The sequence below is a fragment of the Neoarius graeffei genome, chromosome 18 (assembly GCF_027579695.1).
Source record: "Neoarius graeffei isolate fNeoGra1 chromosome 18, fNeoGra1.pri, whole genome shotgun sequence".
NCBI lineage: Eukaryota > Metazoa > Chordata > Actinopteri > Siluriformes > Ariidae > Neoarius > Neoarius graeffei.
In genome coordinates this window covers 19,604,919-19,623,317 of record NC_083586.1, presented here as the reverse complement: position 1 = coordinate 19,623,317, position 18,399 = coordinate 19,604,919, and the positions used below count along the sequence as shown (strand labels likewise).

General features: G+C 38.6%; 1 protein-coding gene across 1 annotated transcript in view; it reads right to left on the bottom strand.

Annotated features, from left to right (window-relative positions):
- The window catches only part of LOC132866627 (interferon-induced protein 44-like), a 40,973-nt gene extending 34,927 nt beyond the window's left edge, over window positions 1-6,046 (bottom strand). Inside the window, exons 1-4 of the mRNA XM_060899420.1 lie at window positions 5,958-6,046; window positions 5,722-5,763; window positions 4,692-4,710; window positions 4,319-4,511 (exon numbers count right to left, since the gene is read on the bottom strand). Coding sequence (XP_060755403.1) covers window positions 4,319-4,511; window positions 4,692-4,710; window positions 5,722-5,761 — 252 coding nt within the window. The 5' untranslated portion in view covers window positions 5,762-5,763; window positions 5,958-6,046. The remainder of the gene's footprint in view (window positions 1-4,318; window positions 4,512-4,691; window positions 4,711-5,721; window positions 5,764-5,957) is intronic.
- Window positions 6,047-18,399: the final 12,353 nt, after the last annotated feature.

The following is an 18,399-nucleotide window of genomic DNA, read 5'->3' as shown; positions in this document are numbered from 1 at the left end:
ACAGACCATGTACTTTTAGTGTACTAGAAAGTATACAAATTTAATACTTTTTCGGACTAAATTGGAACATTTCAAGTTTATAAAAGTATTCTTTTAAAGTTCATTTTAAGTTTGCAAAAGTACACTTTAAAGTATACAACAAGTACACTCATCTATATACTATCGATGTACTTGGTATATCCCTCTCGTATGCTAAAAATATACCACAAGTACACTTATCGATATACTGCCATTGTACTCGTTATATACTTCGAGTCCCTATTTTTAGTTTATTATTGTATGCTTTAAGTATACTGTTATAAACATTGGTTATTTCACTAGTTTACTTGTTATACTTTAAGTTTGCTTGGCATATTACTTGTAGCTTACTATTTATATACTGGAAATATACTCCTTAAAGTATTCTTAAAGTTTACTCATACTGTATGTACACAAGAGTGTGATGCATTTACAAAATCACAAGACAGAATGTTGAAAACAAGTTTGATATATTTTCAAACGTTTCAAACATTTCAAAAACAAAGACCTATGAAATCAAGTCCTTACTGGAGAAAATGAAAGGAAAAAGTGCACATTTGCATGTAAAAATGTAAACATAATGGTCTCTCCAAGATCAAGTCCTTATGTGTAAAAAGTGGTAAAGCAAAACTTGTGCATATGCTTGTAAAAATGTAAACATAGCGTCTTCAACTGAGAACTAAAGTCCTTCCTTGTCAAAAAAGGTAAAAGAAAAGTGCACACCTCATCTCTCATCTCATTATCTCTAGCCGCTTTATCCTGTTCTACAGGGTCGCAGGCAAGCTGGAGCCTATCCCAGCTAACTACGGGCGAAAGGCGGGGTACACCCTGGACAAGTCGCCAGGTCATCACAGGGCTGACACATAGACACAGACAACCATTCACACTCACATTCACACCTACGGTCAATTTAGAGTCACCAGTTAACCTAACCTGCATGTCTTTGGACTGTGGGGGAAACCAGAGCACCCGGAGGAAACCCACGCGGACACGGGGAGAACATGCAAACTCCGCACAGAAAGGCCCTTGCCGGCCATGGGGCTTGAACCCGGACCTTCTTGCTGTGAGGCGACAGCACTAACCACTACACCATTGAGTGCACATCTTTGGAACCAAAATTAAATACCTAGATAGAAACAAAATCTGTACTTTTATGATCAGACAGGCCTGTATGTAAAGATTCACAAATCAATGTACAAAGTACTTTCTTATATGTCTCATCTCATCTCATTATCTCTAGCCGCTTTATCCTTCTACAGGGTCGCAGGCAAGCTGGAGCCTATCCCAGCTGACTACGGGCGAAAGGCGGGGTACACCCTGGACAAGTCGCCAGGTCATCACAGGGCTGACACATATACACAGACAACCATTCACACTCACATTCACACCTACGGTCAATTTAGAGTCACCGGTTAACCTAACCTGCATGTCTTTGGACTGTGGGGGAAACCGGAGCACCCGGAGGAAACCCACGCGGACACGGGGAGAACATGCAAACTCCACACAGAAAGGCCCTTGCTGGCCCCGGGGCTCAAACCCAGGACCTTCTTGCTGTGAGGCGACAGCGCTAACCACTACACCACCGTGCCGCCCCCTTTCTTATATGTTGTTAAAAAAAACTGAAACTGTTAATGCTGTCTGGCCTGACATGATCAAAACAAAATGTGTTCTTGTTGAAACAGGTGACGCTATGTACAGTGGTGCTTGAAAGTTTGTGAACCCTTTTGAATTTTCTCTATTTCTGCATAAATATGACCTAAAACATCATCAGATTTTCACACAAGTCCTAAAAGTAGATAAAGAGAACCCAGTTAAACAAATGAGACAAAAAATATTATACTTGGTCATTTATTTATTGAGGAAAATGATCCAATATTACAGATCTGTGAGTGGCAAAAGTATGTGAACCTCTAGGATTAGCAGTTAATTTGAAGGTGAAATTCGAGTCAGGTGTTTTCAATCAATGGGATGACAATCAGGTGTGAGTGGGCACCCTGTTTTATTTAAAGAACATGGATCTATCAAAGTCTGAGCTTCACAACACATGTTTGTGGAAGTGTATCATGGAACAAACAAAGGAGATTTCTGAGGAGCTCAGAAAAAGCATTGTTGATGCTCATCAAGCTGGAAAAGGTTACAAAACCATCTCTAAAGAGTTTGGACTCCACTAATCCACAGTCAGACAGATTGTGTACAAATAAAGGAAATTCAAGACCATTGTTACCCTCCCCAGGAGTGGTCGACCAATGAAGATCACTCCAAGAGCAAGGCGTGTAATAGTCGGTGAGGTCACAAAGGACCCCAGGGTAACTTCTAAGCAACTGAAGGCCTCTCTCACATTGGCTAATGTTAATGTTCATGAGTCCACCATCAGGAGAACACTGAACAACAATGGTGTGCATGGCAGGGTTGCAAGGAGAAAGCCACTGCTCTCCAAAGAGAACATTGCTGCTCGTCTGCAGTTTGCTAAAGATCATGTGGACAAGCCAGAAGGCTATTGGAAAAATGTTTTGTGGACGGATGAGACCAAAATAGAACTTTTTGGTTTAAATGAGAAACATTATGTTTGGGGAAAGGAAAACACTGCATTCCAGCATAAGAACCTCATCCCATTTGTGAAACATGGTGGTGGTAGTATCATGGTTTGGGCCTGTTTTGCTGCATCTGGGCCAGGACGGATTGCCATCATTGATGGAACAATGAATTCTGAATTATAGCAGCGAATTCTAAAGGAAAATGTCAGGACATCTATCCATGGACTCAATCTCAAGAGAAGGTGGGTCATGCAGCAAGACAACGACCCTTAGCACACAAGTCGTTCTACCAAAGAATGGTTAAAGAAGAATAAAGTTAATGTTTTGGAATGGCCAAGTCAAAGTCCTGACCTTAATCCAATTGAAATGTTGTGGAAGGACCTGAAGCGAGCAGTTCATGTGAGGAAACCCACCAACATCCCAGAGTTGAAGCTGTTCTGTACGGAGGAATGGGCTAAAATTCCTCCAAGCCGGTGTGCAGGACTGACCAACAGTTACCGGAAACGTTTAGTTGCAGTTATTGCTGCACAAGGGGGTCACACCAGACACTGAAAGCAAAGGTTCACATACTTTTTCCACTCACAGATATGTAATATCAGATCATTTTCCTCAATAAATAAATGACCAAGTATAATATTTTTGTCTCATTTCTTTAACTGGGTTCTCTTTATCTACTTTTAGGACTTGTGTGAAAATCTGATGATGTTTTAGGTCATATTTATGCAGAAATATAGAAAATTTTAAAGGGTTCACAAACTTTCAAGCACCACTGTACATAACACCATTGCCAAACCCTTATGAAAGGGACTAGCTTGATCAATAAAGTCAAGTCAAAAGTTTTTCTGTTTTTTGTATGATTTTAAGGTACATAAAGATAATGCAATTGAGCACACATACTATATACTGCAAAGTTTCAAACTCCAGCATTATATTATATTAATATATAAATTAAATGTTAAGCATGAGTCAATGACTTGACCTTATTATGCACTTGGAGCAAGATACACTAAGTATTAGTACTTTGTGGCAGAAAAACGTAAAATGTATACTAAAGTATAAGTTTTAGTATTAAAGTATAAGTACCGTATAAGTCTTAGTATTAATGTACTTAGTCTTAGACTTTTGTTTATACTTTTCAGTATAAGCCAAGTATACTTCACTATACTATTCTTAAGTATATAAAATATAGTTTATAAAAAGTCAACTTCAAGTATACTTCCTCAGTTTTAGTAAAAAATAAGTATACTCATAGTACGCTTGAATAAACTTCTTTTTGCAAAGGGATAGTATAGTGGGCCTATTTGGGGGGAAAGTCCAGGGCCGTTTTTTGGTCCCAGTCCGTCCCTGAGTGGGCAGCATAAATCTAATTCTAATTAGCTCCACTTGTGACAAAGAAAAATTGTTTCCTTCTTCAGTTCACTTTTTTTTTCTTTCTTGCTTAAAGGCTGTTACTCAAGGACAATTCTCAACTTTCTACTCAACAAAATCTGGCAAACCTCTGAAATGGGCCATCATTTGGACTCAAGTCTCCAGCTCTGAATACAACCCTGAGAGGATTGTTTACATTCTGATTATGGCTCTGATAAAGAAGAAATGTGCCCAGATATGGAGGAAGAAGGGTCTAAAACAGAAGACAAGCATGGTCTAAAACATGGTCCAGACTACCAACCATCTTTTGAGGGAGAATCAGGACAGGAAGAAGATGCCACTGCTGAAGTGGAAGTCTATTATATTGTCTCTGTACCTCATAATTGATGGTTGCTTACTTTTTTTGTGAAGCTTCCTCCACTTGTTGTGGAGTTTTCCAGAGCTATCATGGCATTGCGGCCTAAGAGGACCCTCTGGACTGAGTTGATGAAGGATGATTTCCCAGCTCCAATCGGTCCATACAACATAATTCTGAGGACCTCAGTGCTGGGCTTGAATTCTTTCACTTCCTGCAGTATTTCATCTTTTTCACTGTGAATCAGCAGAAAGAGTTTTGTGAAGACTTTGTAGACTACAAGTCTTTCCAGCACTAGCAGTACAATGTTACGCAGTTTGAACTGAGGTATGCTCAATATATTTGACAGGGGTGTGGGGTGGTGTCATGGTAAGTAACTGTTTATAGAATGAAATGATTTGAACATAAATTCTTACCAGACTGTTTTCTGGAGCTCTTAATAAAATAAAAATAAAAATAAATAGTTTAAATGTTACTCATTTTCTGGATCACAGAATGATACATTTTCAGTATCCTCATTCTTCTGGATAAAACAATATAGACCTTACTCTAGTTTATTTATATTTTAATGCCTTTTTGACTTAAGATTTAAAATGTTACTCATTCATTCTGCAGAGCATTGCACTGAATATATGAGGGAAATATTATTAATAATAAGACAGATTGTTTATTCATTTTAGCTTCATGAGTCATTATACCATTATGAGCAGTTATATAGCTTGTAAACTTATTTTTCCTTAAATAAAAGTAATTTTCTGGTATTTTATATTAGTAATAAGTAAATCATAAGCAATTCAACATTTTTCAATCTAGCTTCTTAAGGCACTGTATAGATTTTTTTTTTTTTTTAATGACACATTGTTCCACACAAAAGGAGGGGGGGGAAGCACTTCAGTGTTTCTCAATCCTGGTTCTAAAGTACAACCACCCTGCACTTTTTGGTGTTTTCTCTCCTCATAATCTCGAGATGCATACAATCATTTCCCAGCCCTTATGATAACTATATTGCAATATACTAAAATAAATAAATAAATGTAAAATTATATTGCTAAATGTTGTGTGCATTTTTAATCACAGCACAACATACCAATGCATTCAGGTGAAAAAACACTGTGTGAGTCTCACTAACTGGTTCAGGAACTGGCAAAAACAAGTCTGGAACCAGAAAAATCACATTCTTTTTCAATAGTTTGCCACTGGCTACATTCCAAACAGGACACTAAATGGCAAAATTGTATAAAAATAGAACATATTTCGATCAGTTGAAAAAAGCTTTAAAATGTTTGTATAATTTGAGTAACATACTCCAGGACCAGGTTTATGAAACACCGATCTACTTCATTCTACTCTCATGCCCCCTGTGCTGGTGTTTAGTTTTATTGTTGCACTCATGTTTTTTTTTTTCATGAAAAAAAAACCTCTCAATCATCAAAAGATCAAACTCACCTGGTGAGGAAGGAGTCGGAGTGGATGACTGATTTCCCATTTCTGTGTAACATGTAGGTGATAAAGATGAAATAAAGACAATGAATGTATGACAATTTACCGCTACATGCTTCTGTGGTATCATAAGAATACTTTACTTAGAAATATCTTGCTTCTAAAGTGTACTTGTTAATTATATTTACAGTATAACCTTTTCATTTAATATTGATATTGTGGGGGAAAAAAGACTCTGTTACCTTGGATGGTCGTACTGCTCTTGAGAGTTTTTCAAATCTGGCTACAGTATGCCCTTGTTTGTGAAATAGTTTCACTTTCTGAATAACCTATAGCCCATTATGTGAGCTACAGTGCTCAGCGTACATGAGTACACCCCCTTTGAAAAGTAACATTTTAAACAATAGCTCAATGAACACAAACAATTTCAAAAATGTTGACAAGACAAAGTTTAATATAACATCTGTTTAACTTATAACGTGAAAGTAAGGTACTTAGATTTCATATTTTTTCAGTTTTACTAAAATTAGGGTGGTGCAAAAGTACACCCCACAACAAAAACTACTATATCTAGTACTTTGTATGGCCTCCATGATTTTTAATGACGGCACCAAGTCTTCTAGGCATGGAATGAACAAGTTGGCAACATTTTGCAACATCAATCTTTTTCCATTCTTCAACAATGACCTCTTTTAGTGACTGGATGCTGGATGGAGAGTGATGCTCAACTTGTTTCTTCAGAATTCCCCATAGGTGTCCGATTGGGTTCAGATCAGGAGACATACAGTACTTGGCCACTGAATCACTTTCACCCTGTTCTTCTACAGAAATCCAACAGTGGCCTTAGATGTGTGTTTAGTCATGTTGAAAAAGTGCACGACGACCAAGGGCATGAAGTGATGGTAGCATCTTCTCTTTCAGTATAGAGCAATACATCTGTGAATTCATGATGCCATCAATGAAGTGCAGCTCCCCGACACCAGCAGCACTCATGCAGCCCCACATAAGGACACTGCCACCACCATGTTTCACTGTAGGCACCATGCATTTTTCTTTGTATTTCTCACCTTTGCGACACCATACAGTTTTGAAGCCATCAGTTCCAAAAACATTTATCTTGGTCTCATCACTCCAGAGTATAGAGTCCCAGTAGTCTTCATCTTTGTCAGCATGGGCCCTGGCAAACTCTAGGCAGGCTTTTTTGTGCCTGGGCTTTAGGAGGGGCTTCTTTTGTGGAAAGCATCCATGCATGCCATTCCTCTGCATTGTACACTGTATTGTGTCATGGGAAATAGTCACCCCAGTTTGGCTTTCTACTTCTTTAGATAAGTGCAGTGAACTTGCATACCAATTTTCTTCAACCCTTCTCATCAGAAGATTCTCCTGTCGAGGTGGTAACTTCCGTGGACGACCTGGACGTCTCTGTGAGATGGTTGCAGTTCCATCTTTCTTAATTTTTTGTACCACTTTTGCTACAGTATTCTGATTGATAACTAAAGCTTTGCTGATCTTCTTGTAGCCTTCACCTTTGTGGTGTAAAGAAATTATTTTCTTTGGGGAATTCTGAAGAGACAAGTTGAGCATCACTCTCCATCCAGCATCCAGTCACTAAAAGAGGTCATTGTTGAAGAATGGAAAAAGGTTGATGTTGCAAAATGTTGCCAACTTGTTCATTCCATGCCTAGGAGATTTGGTGCTGTCATTAAAAATCATGGAGGCCATACAAAGTACTAGATGTAGTAGTTTTTGTTGTGGGGTGTACTCATTTTTGCACCATGCTAATTTGAGTAAAACTGAAAAATGTGTAATCTAAGTTATATTATTAACCTTACTTTCCCGTTATAAGTTAAACAGATGTTATATTAAACTTTGTCTTGTCAACATTTTGGAAATTGTTTGTGTTCATTGAGATATTGTTTAAAATGTTACTTTCCAAAGGGGGTGTACTCATTTACGCTGAGCACTGTATGTTCTCATGTTTCTTCTGTGGAGTATATAAAGAAGCCTGGACTGGCCAATCAGGAGATTCCCAAAGACATCCAGGTGGCCTTGTGTGTGCTGCAACCTACGCTGGCCACTGTTTAAAAAATAAAATAAAAATAAAACCCAGAACATTTTGAGAATAATACTATGATCTACAGCACTGTGCAAAAGTCTTAGGCTCATGTAAAGAAATAATCTAGACAAAAATGGTTTAAAAATAATGAAATGAAATGTTTCAACATTTAAAAAAATACTATAAACAGCAGTAAGCCATAATAAATGAAACCAAGTCAATATTTGGTGTGAAATGACCCTTTGCATGGAAAAAAAAATCTTAGTCTCAGGTACAGTGAGTGCAGTTCTATAAATTAATGAGCTGTAGGTTTTACGGAGCATCTCACAGAACCAGCCACAGTTCTTCTGGACCCTTTGACTGTCACACTCACTTAATTTTGCACAAAAACCCAGTCGCCTTCATTATGTTTTCTTTTTTAATCTGAAAAGTGCTCTCTTATGTAATATGCTGCTCAAATACAAACTTTTTTTTCCTGTATGAAAGGTTTTCTTCACCCTTGCCCTCACCATCTCGAGATCAGTCCCCCCGTGTCACCCAGAGCTTTGGGGTTGAGTCGCGAAAGAAAGACAGGAACCCCATGAGTTTGCAATCTTTACTCACAAGTCCCCCATGAGACGAGAGAATACAGGAGATTTTATATGTGTGTATTATCTATGTGGATGAAGTGACGTCACTGTTTGATATCTGTCTATGTGTCTGTGTGTCTGTGTGGATATGCAGCTGTGGGTGTGTGTGTCTGACATCATTGCAGACCTTGGCGCTGTTCAGACACATTTCTGATCAATAATACACATTTCATATCAAAATAAGCAGAATGTTCTGATGATATGCTAGCATAGGGCTGTCCCTGACGCACAGCCTATTCTCATGATATGATAGCAATGTTCAGACAGAATGGAATTTTTAAACAAAGATACTGTGTCTAACTGACCAGAAGGTCATTTTTAACTGAACAGAATAAATCCTTACAATTTTGTCACAAAATAAATTACTGCCTTCTTGGTCAAGTATACAGTGGTGCTTGAAAGTTTGTGAACCCTTTAGAACTTTCTATTTTTCTGCATAAATATGACCTAAAACATCACCAGATTTTCACACAACTCCTAAAAGTAGATAAAGAGAACCCAGTTAAACAAATGAGACAAAAATATTATACTTGGTCATTTATTTATTGAGGAAAATGATCCAATATTACACATTTGTGAGTGGCAAAAGTATGTGAACCTTTGCTTTCAGTATCTGGTGTGACCCGTTTGTGCAGCAATAACTGCAGCTAAATGTTTCCGGTAACTGTTGATCAGTCCTGCACACCGGCTTGGAGGAATTTTAGCCCGTTCCTCCGTACAGAACAGCTTCAACTCTGGGATGTTGGTGGGTTTCCTCACATGAACTGCTCACTTCAGGTCCTTCCACAACATTTCGGTTGGATTAAGGTCAGGACTTTGACTTGACCATTCCAAAACATTAACTTTGTTCTTATTTAACCATTCTTTGGTAGAATGACTTGTATGCTTAGGGTTGTTGACTTGCTGCAGGACCCACCTTCTCTTGAGATTCAGTTCATGGACAGATGTCCTGACATTTTCCTTTAGAATTGGCTGGTATAATTCAGAATTTATTGTTCCATCAATGATGGCAAGCCGTCCTGGCCCAGATGCAGCAAAACAGGCCCAAACCATGATATTATCACCACCATGTTTCACAGATGGGATAAGGTTCTTATGCTGGAATGCAGTGTTTTCCTTTCTCCAAACATAACACTTCTCATTTAAACCAAAAAGTTCTATTTTGGTCTCACCCGTCCATAAAACATTTTTCCAATAGCCTTCTGGCTTGTCCATGTGATCTTTAGCAAACTGCAGATGAGCAGCAACATTCTTTTTGGAGAGCAGTGGCTTTCTCCTTGCAACCCTGCCGTGCACACCACTGTTGTTCAGTGTTTTCCTGATGGTGGACTCATGAACATTAACATTAGCCAATGTGAGAGAGGCCTTCAGTTGCTTAGAAGTTCTCCTGGGGTCCTTTGTGATCTCACCGACTATTACGGTACACGCCTTGCTCTTGGAGTGATCTTCATTGGTTGACCACTCCTGGGGAGGGGAACAATGGTCTTGAATTTCCTCCATTTGTACACAATCTGTCTGACTGTGGATTGGTGGAGTCCAAACTCTTTAGAGATGGTTTTGTAACCTTTTCCAGCCTGATGAGCATCAACAATTCTTTTTCTGAGGTCCTCAGAAATCTCCATTGTTCGTGCCATGATACACTTCCACAAACATGTGTTGTGAAGATCAGACTTTGATAGATCCCTGTTCTTTAAATAAAACAGGGTGCCCACTCACACCTGTTTGTCATCCCATGGATTGAAAACACCTGACTCTCATTTCACCTTCAAATTAACTGCTAATCCTAGAGGTTCACATACTTTTGCCACTCACAGATATGTAATATTGGATCATTTTCCTCAATAAATAAATGACCAAGTATAATATCTCATCTTATCTCATCTCATTATCTCTAGCCGCTTCATCCTTCTACAGGGTCGCAGGCAAGCTGGAGCCTATCCCAGCTGACTACGGGCGAAAGGCGGGGTACACCCTGGACAAGTCACCAGGTCATCACAGGGCTCAAGTATAATATTTTAGTCTCATTTGTTAAACTGGGTTCCCTTTATCTACTTTTAGGACTTGTGTGAAAACCTGATGTTGTTTTAGGTCATATTTATGCAGAAATATAGAAAATTCTAAAGGGTTCACAAACTTTCAAGCACCACTGTAAATACTTACAATTATTTATCCTTACAAAGGAATAAAACCTTACACTGTAACATTTAATTTTGTGCTGGAAGACAAACGTCTGGACTCTAAAATGTTTTAGTACTGACTCAGTAATGTAAAAGTTATAAAATAGAAATCTATAACTAAGTTTGTATGAAAAAAATAGGGTGCCTGAGACTTTTGCACAGTACTGTATGATAACACTATGATAAAATGGTACATATAATATTCACGTCTTAAATAGAGGGACATTGAGGATTTGATAGTTACAGTACCTTCAAGACTATCAGTGGTTTCATCTGTGTAGCATTTAAAGAGATGTAGATGAATGAAGAATCCTGTGGAACTCCAGCATCCATATAGACTCATATGGTAAGTGTGAGCCTTATGACAAGTCAATATTTCAGTTTCAGAAATGCTGATTTTCTTCCTCCTTCTTGGTGACACCCACAAATCTCCATATAAAGCAAAACTCACACACTTAAAATGACAAGTAAATAGCTAGACATTTTCAGAGGGGGAAGTGAAATTTATTTCAACTCACGTCTAAGGAAGTGTAACAACATAAAAGCAGCTGAAAAGGCCAAAATATACGTGGAGCTGAGTTACAGGCAAAGGGAAATAGATATGAATAAAGTGAGATGAAAAGAAAATGGTTAAGAAAGGGAAAAAAACCCCACTGTGTCCAATCACCAATGGTCTTTGTTTTCCCACCTGTGTGTTCCTTGTTCTTCATTTTAAACCTCTTCTTGGTGATATTTACCGAAAAAGTGAGATTTCATCTCTGTTTCTCATATTTCTGAACTAGTCTGATCCACTGCTTCAATCTATCTGCATCTGTGAGATAAATTATAGAATTTGTAAATACGTAGCAACTTATTTTAGGCTGCTGTAAAATTATAAGTTGACTACAGCTGCATTCGAAACAGAAAGTTGCTGCCTTGTTGTCTTGCTGTATTAATAGACAGGTATCTCATAAGGCAGGACTTTCAACTGAAGGCGTCTTCTAAGGACGTTCATTTGGAATAAAATTTTAGGACAGCATTAACGGTAGCGTGTAATGTCAGCATGCCATGTAAGGCCTGGTCACGCTACAGCTTGCGATGGGTTTGTGAATACTTGATGATGAAAAATTAGTAGCATCGCCACCAATCGTGCAATGCACAGCGACTGTTCTCTGAGCTTCGCGAGTTATTTTTTGGTGTGTCTCCACCTTGTGAGTGGCCAAAAAATGTCGTGAAAATTTTCAATGTGTGCGTTGAAAGTTGATGGTGGTGTTTTCATCAGCAAGCTAATCAGCGAATACTTGCAGATGGGTTTGGGAATACTTCCTGAAGCTTGGGGAAGCATCGCCACCAAAACACCTCATTTTCATCAATAACTCGTCACAAAGCATGGTGAGCTGTAGCATGACTAAACCAAAGAGTTAGCTTGTTGACTAACGGATGCCTCACAAATCATATCAAACAAATTTGGTTACAATCACAGGGTTATAAGATAGTATGATATTTATTTCTTGGTAACTTTTCAAAAAAATCTAAGCAAAAAAAAAAAAGCCCCAAAACTTTGTATTTGGATCTGAAAATACTTTTCTGTGAAGTTTCGTCTGCCATCTTTTTTTCCGTTGCTTGAGGGCACTGCTACACAGGTTTATGGGCAATAAGCAGCATCGAGGACACATCCTTCAACTTGGGGCAGTTTGAAGGCATCTTCAGAAGACAGGAGATGAGAATTTGATCAATTTTGAGTCGTGCTTGCCTCATTCTCTTGTTAGACATCCTCCTGAGGCAGCCAAAGTGTTTCTGAAGTGCAAACAGTGTTATTTCTGGTGTAAGGTGAAATATGTGATGCAGGAAATAACGATTTGAGCTGAAAATAAATAAAATAAAATGCTAACCCAGTTGGCTAGCAGCTTTCAGACAGAAATGGAGAAGTATCACAACTGTGGTTTAGTTCTTATAGCTGCTTTTAGCCAATAAAATATGATTAAACAAACCAAGAGATGAGTTCATTTGACAGTGAAATGGTGGAGGAATTTAAATAATGTGAGGCAGTTCCGCTATCTTGGCCATCTAGTCACCAACACTGGGAAGTCATCGATGTTTATACATCACAGGATTGCATCAGCCTTTGAAAAGTGGAACAAGCTAAAACATGTATTCATTGACTGTGAAATCCACCTCAATACACGGATGAAAATCTTGACAGCATGTGTACGGTCTCGGCTATTGTATAGTGTCCAGACGTAGTAACTAACAAGTGCTGGACTGCAACAGCTTAATGCTGTGTGGAATGGTTTCTTAAGAATGATGATAGCTGGGGGCTATGTGAGGAAGAACGCTCCCCCTGCAAACCAACGCAAGAGAGGGGTTGACTTTTCATCCCTAGTAGAAGGGGAACTGGACTGGGGGTTCAAGATCTCTAATACAAAGCTGTATGAAATAACTCAGCACAGTCAATTGAGGATACATGTCATATACAGTACCTCAAATACATCGCACACGTCTGCAGAATGCCTAATTATGCCTTACAAAAAATTGTGCTGTTCGATAAAAGGAGGAGTTGGAAGAAGGTAGATGATCTTTTAAGGGTTGAAAGACAGCAGGCCCTCAAGGTGATGATAAAAGATGACTTTATACTCAGTGCAATATGTATACTGTTCCTACTTGTTCAGGTGACATTGGGCATACCTAACAACCTGTGTTTTCTCTCTCTCTCTCTCTCTCCCCCCACCAAAAAAAAAAATTCTGTCCCTCTGAGTTACATGTCAATCCTGGAATCAAGATGCTGCCCTCTTCTGCTCCTCAGACCTGCCTGATCCATCCTGGTACCCTGTGTCTGGTTGGAGTCTCATCGCTCCTGTGGAGGACAGCCCCATGTGGACAGTTGAAAGTCACACCTGAAGGACGCTCTGGACACTTACAGTAATGCTTTTATGGCTGAGGACTACAGTTGACTTGCTAACTTTAGGACTGCAGTTGCCATGAACGGTTTTGCATTCAAGTTTCCATCAACAAAGAGATATAACATCAACGAAACTGACTTCATGTTAAAACTGTTAATGTTATAGTCATGTTATCCGTTGTTGCCCAAATGAGGATGGGTTCCCTTTTGAGTCTGGTTCCTCTCGAGGTTTCTTCCTCATATTATCTGAGGGAGTTTTTCCTTGCCACCATCGCCACAGGCTTGCTCATTGGGGATAGATTAGGGATAAAATTAGCTCATGTTTAAAGGTTTTCAAATTCTGTAAAGCTGCTTTGCGACAATGTTTATTGTTAAAAGCGCTATACCAGGGGTTTTCAAAGTGTGGGAGAGTCAGCCCCGCCCCCAGAGAGCAAATAAACCAGGGCTTTTCAAAGTGTGGGGCGCGCCCCTCCTGGGGGGCGCCAGAGTTCTTCAGGGGGGGCGCAACGTGAGGAAAAATAAACCAGAATAAGTTACTATTGTGAACATTTAGCGAACTTCAGCTAGCCTTTACCAGAGACAAAATGGATCGATTTTTAGTCCCTAAAGCTACAGTGAGTGAGGAGACAGAGTCTGGGCCAAGCAAAAAAAAACAGAGCCTCCAGGATGTTGCGATTTGCAACTTCAATGCAAATTCAACCAATCCCCGCGAATTCAGGGCGGTGTTGCAATTATATCCAATCACCGCAACGTTCCCGCAAACTTGACCAATCGTTGGTGTCGTCTTGAGGTGACGTCGACAAACTACCTTCCGCCTTACTTCCGTGTATACGTTCAAGAGAAGCAGCATGCGCGCAGTGTTGCCAGATTGGGGGGTTTCAAGTGCATTTTGGTGGGTTTTGAACATATTTTGGACTGGAAAACGTCAGCAGTATCTGGCAACACTGCATGATGTGCGAGTCGGTGTTTATATAGGCTTAAATTCTGTTACTGAAAGTGTGTTATGTTTACAGTGAAGGACTGTGTGCATGTTACATTATTTTTTTTACTTAATACAAGAAATTAATGGTTGCCAACATTTTTGCCAAAATGGTATTTTATTTTCCATTGTTTAGGCAGCTTCAGCATCATACTGTGAGATTCTGTTCAAATTGTTTTTTTTTTCTTCTATGAAGCCTGAGCCATTTATTTTATTAGTTTATAATTATTGTTTAATTTAGTCTTCAGGAGAGACTGTCTGCACACAGTACTAGTATTAATAGTTTTTTTTCTTACATGAAAGCTGAGGCATTTATATTATATTTTAAGGTAACTTCATGTTGTGCTGTGAGGTTCTCTGCACTTTAACTTTTGAACCAACAGGTGCATTTGGATAAGTAAAGCCTATTTTTCTGCATTTTTGTAGTCCTGGTAATCTTTTATATTGGTAAAGTTGTTTATAGGACCATTTCTCAGTGTCTTTGTTTTTTTAATCAATAGTTTTTCAGTAATAACTTAATATTTAACATATCACTCAATTTTAATCACAAAAAGAGAAAATCGCAACAATTTCTCGCAACTTTTCCTCCTGCAATGTAATCGCAACAAAAACCTAAAAAACACCGCAACCTTCATCGCAATTTTTTGGAAACCCCCCCCCGCAACATCAGACATTTTAGCCCGCAACAATCACAAAAAAGGCCCGCGGAATCCTGGGGGGACTGAAAAAAGAAGGAAGTATGACCACGATTATTTAAAGTTTGGATTTTCATGGACTGGATCTGAAAATGCTCCACTGCCACAGTGTGTTGTCTGCCAAGAGGTGCTCGCTAACGATGCTATGAGATGTTTAAAATGTGTAAAACAAAATGTTTTAAAAAGCACAGATGTTTAAAATGTGAAAAAATAAAAATAAAAATGTGTACAACAACCATTTTTTAAAAATACGAATGGAACATTAAGTATAGCAACAACAAAAATTGTAAGGGGGCGCTGTTGTTTATTTGCTCTCTGATGGGGGGCTGACTCTCCCACACTTTGAAAACCCCTGAAATAAACAACAGCGCCCCCCCTTATAATTTTTGTTGTTGCTATACTTAATGTTCCATTCGTATTTTTAAAAAATGGTTGTTGTACACATTTTTATTTTTTTCTTTTACACATTTTAAACATCTGTGCTTTTTAAAACATCTTGTTTTACACATTTTAAACATTTCATAGCATCGTTAGCTAGCACCTCTTGGCAGACAACACACTGTGGCAGTGGAGCATCTTCAGATCCAGTCCATGAAAATCCAAACTTTAAATAATCGTGGTCATACTTCCTTCTTTTTTCAGTCCCCCCAGGATTTCGTGGACCTTTTTTGTGATTGTTGCAGGGTTTTTTCCAAAAAATTGCGATGAAAGTTGCGGTGGTTTTTTAGGTTTTTGTTGCGATTACATTGCGGGAGGAAGTGAAAGTTGCGAGAAATTGTTGCGATTTTCTCTTTTTGTGATTAAAATTGAGTGATATGTTAAATATTAAAGTTATTACTGAAAAACTGTTGATTAAAAAACAAAGGCACTGAGAAATGGTCCTATAAACAACTTTACCAATATAAAAGATTACCAGGACTACAAAAATGCAGAAAAATAGGCTTTACTTATCCAAATGCTCCTGTTGGTTCAAAAGTTAAAGTGCAGAGAACCTCACAGCACAACATGAAGTTACCTTAAAATATAATATAAATGCCTCAGCTTTCATGTAAGAAAAAAAAACTATTAATACTAGTACTGCATGCAGGCAGTCTCTCCTGAAGACTAAATTAAACAATAATTATAAACTAATAAAATAAATGGCTCAGGCTTCATAGAAGAAAAAAAAATTTGAACAGAATCTGAAAGTATGATGCTGAAGTTGCCTAAACAATGGAAAATAAAATACCATTTTGGCAAAAATGTTGGCATCCATTAATTTCTTGTATTAAGTAAAAAAATAATGTAAAGTGCACACAGTCCTTCACTGTAAACATAACACACTTTCAGTAACAGAATTTAAGCCTACAGAAACACTGACTCGCACACAGTGTTGCCAAATACTGCTGACGTTTTCCAGTCCAAAATATGTTCAAAACCCGCCAAAATGCACTTGAAACCGCCCAATCTGGCAACACTGCGCACATGCTGCTTCTCTTGAACGTATACATGGAAGTAAGGCGGAAGTTAGTTTGTCAACGTCACCTCAAGACGACGCCAACGATTGGTCAAATTTGCGGGAAGGTTGCGGTGATTGGATATAATTGCAACACCGCCCTGAATTCGCGGGGATTGGTTGAATTTGCAAATCGCAACATCGTGAAATCCTGGAGGCTCTGTTTTTTTGCTTGGCCCAGACTCTGTCTCCTCACTCACTGTAGCTTTAGGTACTAAAAATCAGTCCATTTTGTCTCTGGCAAAGGCGATCAGCGCCCCCCCTGAAGAACTCTGGCGCCCCCTGGGGGGGCACGCCCCACACTTTGAAAAGCCCTGCGCTATACAAATAAACTTGACTTGACTTTATGCAGCTGTTGGAGAACAGATTTACAGGCTTAGAACAGCTGTGCCCCAAGGCTGATCATGTGCCAAGAGGGAAGACATTATGATGATGATACCCCTTTATCAACATACTGTGGTTATGTTATCTCCAGTGTTGGGAGTAACGCGTTACAAAAGTAACAAATTACTGTAATGCATTGCTTTTTGCAGTAACGCGGTAATGTAAGGCATTACAGAAAAAAATTTGGTAATATTTTTACTCGGTACAAATGTCAGTAACGCACGTTACAATGCATTTTTAACCTGGAATGAAGTGGTGGGTTTTTTTTTCCTTCATACAAATTCGCCAAAATCACCGCGAGATCAGCAGAGATGAAACGTCCTCGCAAAATGTTTCACTTCCTTTTCCTTTAGGCTAGTCAGACAGAAGAGAGAGATGAGTGAACCTGCAGCTGATCTAACGTCGGATAGCACATTCTCCAGATGGGCACACGCCCATTACTTTAAGTTTGTGAAAAATAAGGATGTGAAGAACATCGTAGTCAAATGCACTTTGTGTGCTAAACCTAAAGAACTGTCCACTTCCCGAAATAGCACCAGTAATTTAACTAAGCATTTACAGAGGTGCCATAGTAACATGAAGTTAGCAAGGAAGCAAGCGGAGGATGAGAGTGGCGATAAAATCACAAAGCAGCCAAAATTAACGTTCTGCCGCTCTGAGATGCTCCTTCAGCCTCAAGAGGTTAGGAGACTTGTGGCAGAGTATGTTGTTGAAGATATGCTGACAGTTTGTTTACATTTTTGTCCTGTATAACTGAGTTTTTTTTTTTTTCTGGTCGGAAGTCAGACTAAAGTGATCGAGCTGCCTTTCCTTCGAGGGCTAATAGGCCTAAGTGCTTCAATATCATTACAAGCACTTTGATTTTGTTATTTCTAATTCCGTTTTTTGAAATGTGACTGGGGAGCCTCATATAGCTAATAGTCATTGTCTAGCTGTGATTTAAAAGGCTTGTGGTTTTTTTTTTCAGGCCAGTTTTATTGTAGGCTACGATTTGCCATAATATGTTCATGTTTGTTAAATTTCTGAAAATGGAGTCATATCCCTTAGGGCTAATCTTTTTTTTTTTATGAAGCATAAACTATGCTTAATGCTGTAAACTTGAAAACAATAAAGGCATAGAAATGCTAATTTTGTATCCTGTCATACAACCCCGATTCCAAAAAAGTTAGGACAAAGTACAAATTGTAAATAAAAATGGAATGCAATGATGTGGAAGTTTCAAAATTCCATATTTTATTCAGAATAGAACATAGACGACATATCAAATGTTTAAACTGAGAAAATGTATCATTTAAAGAGAAAAATTAGGTGATTTTAAATTTCATGACAACAACACATCTCAAAAAAGTTGGGACAAGGCCATGTTTACCACTGTGAGACATCCCCTTTTC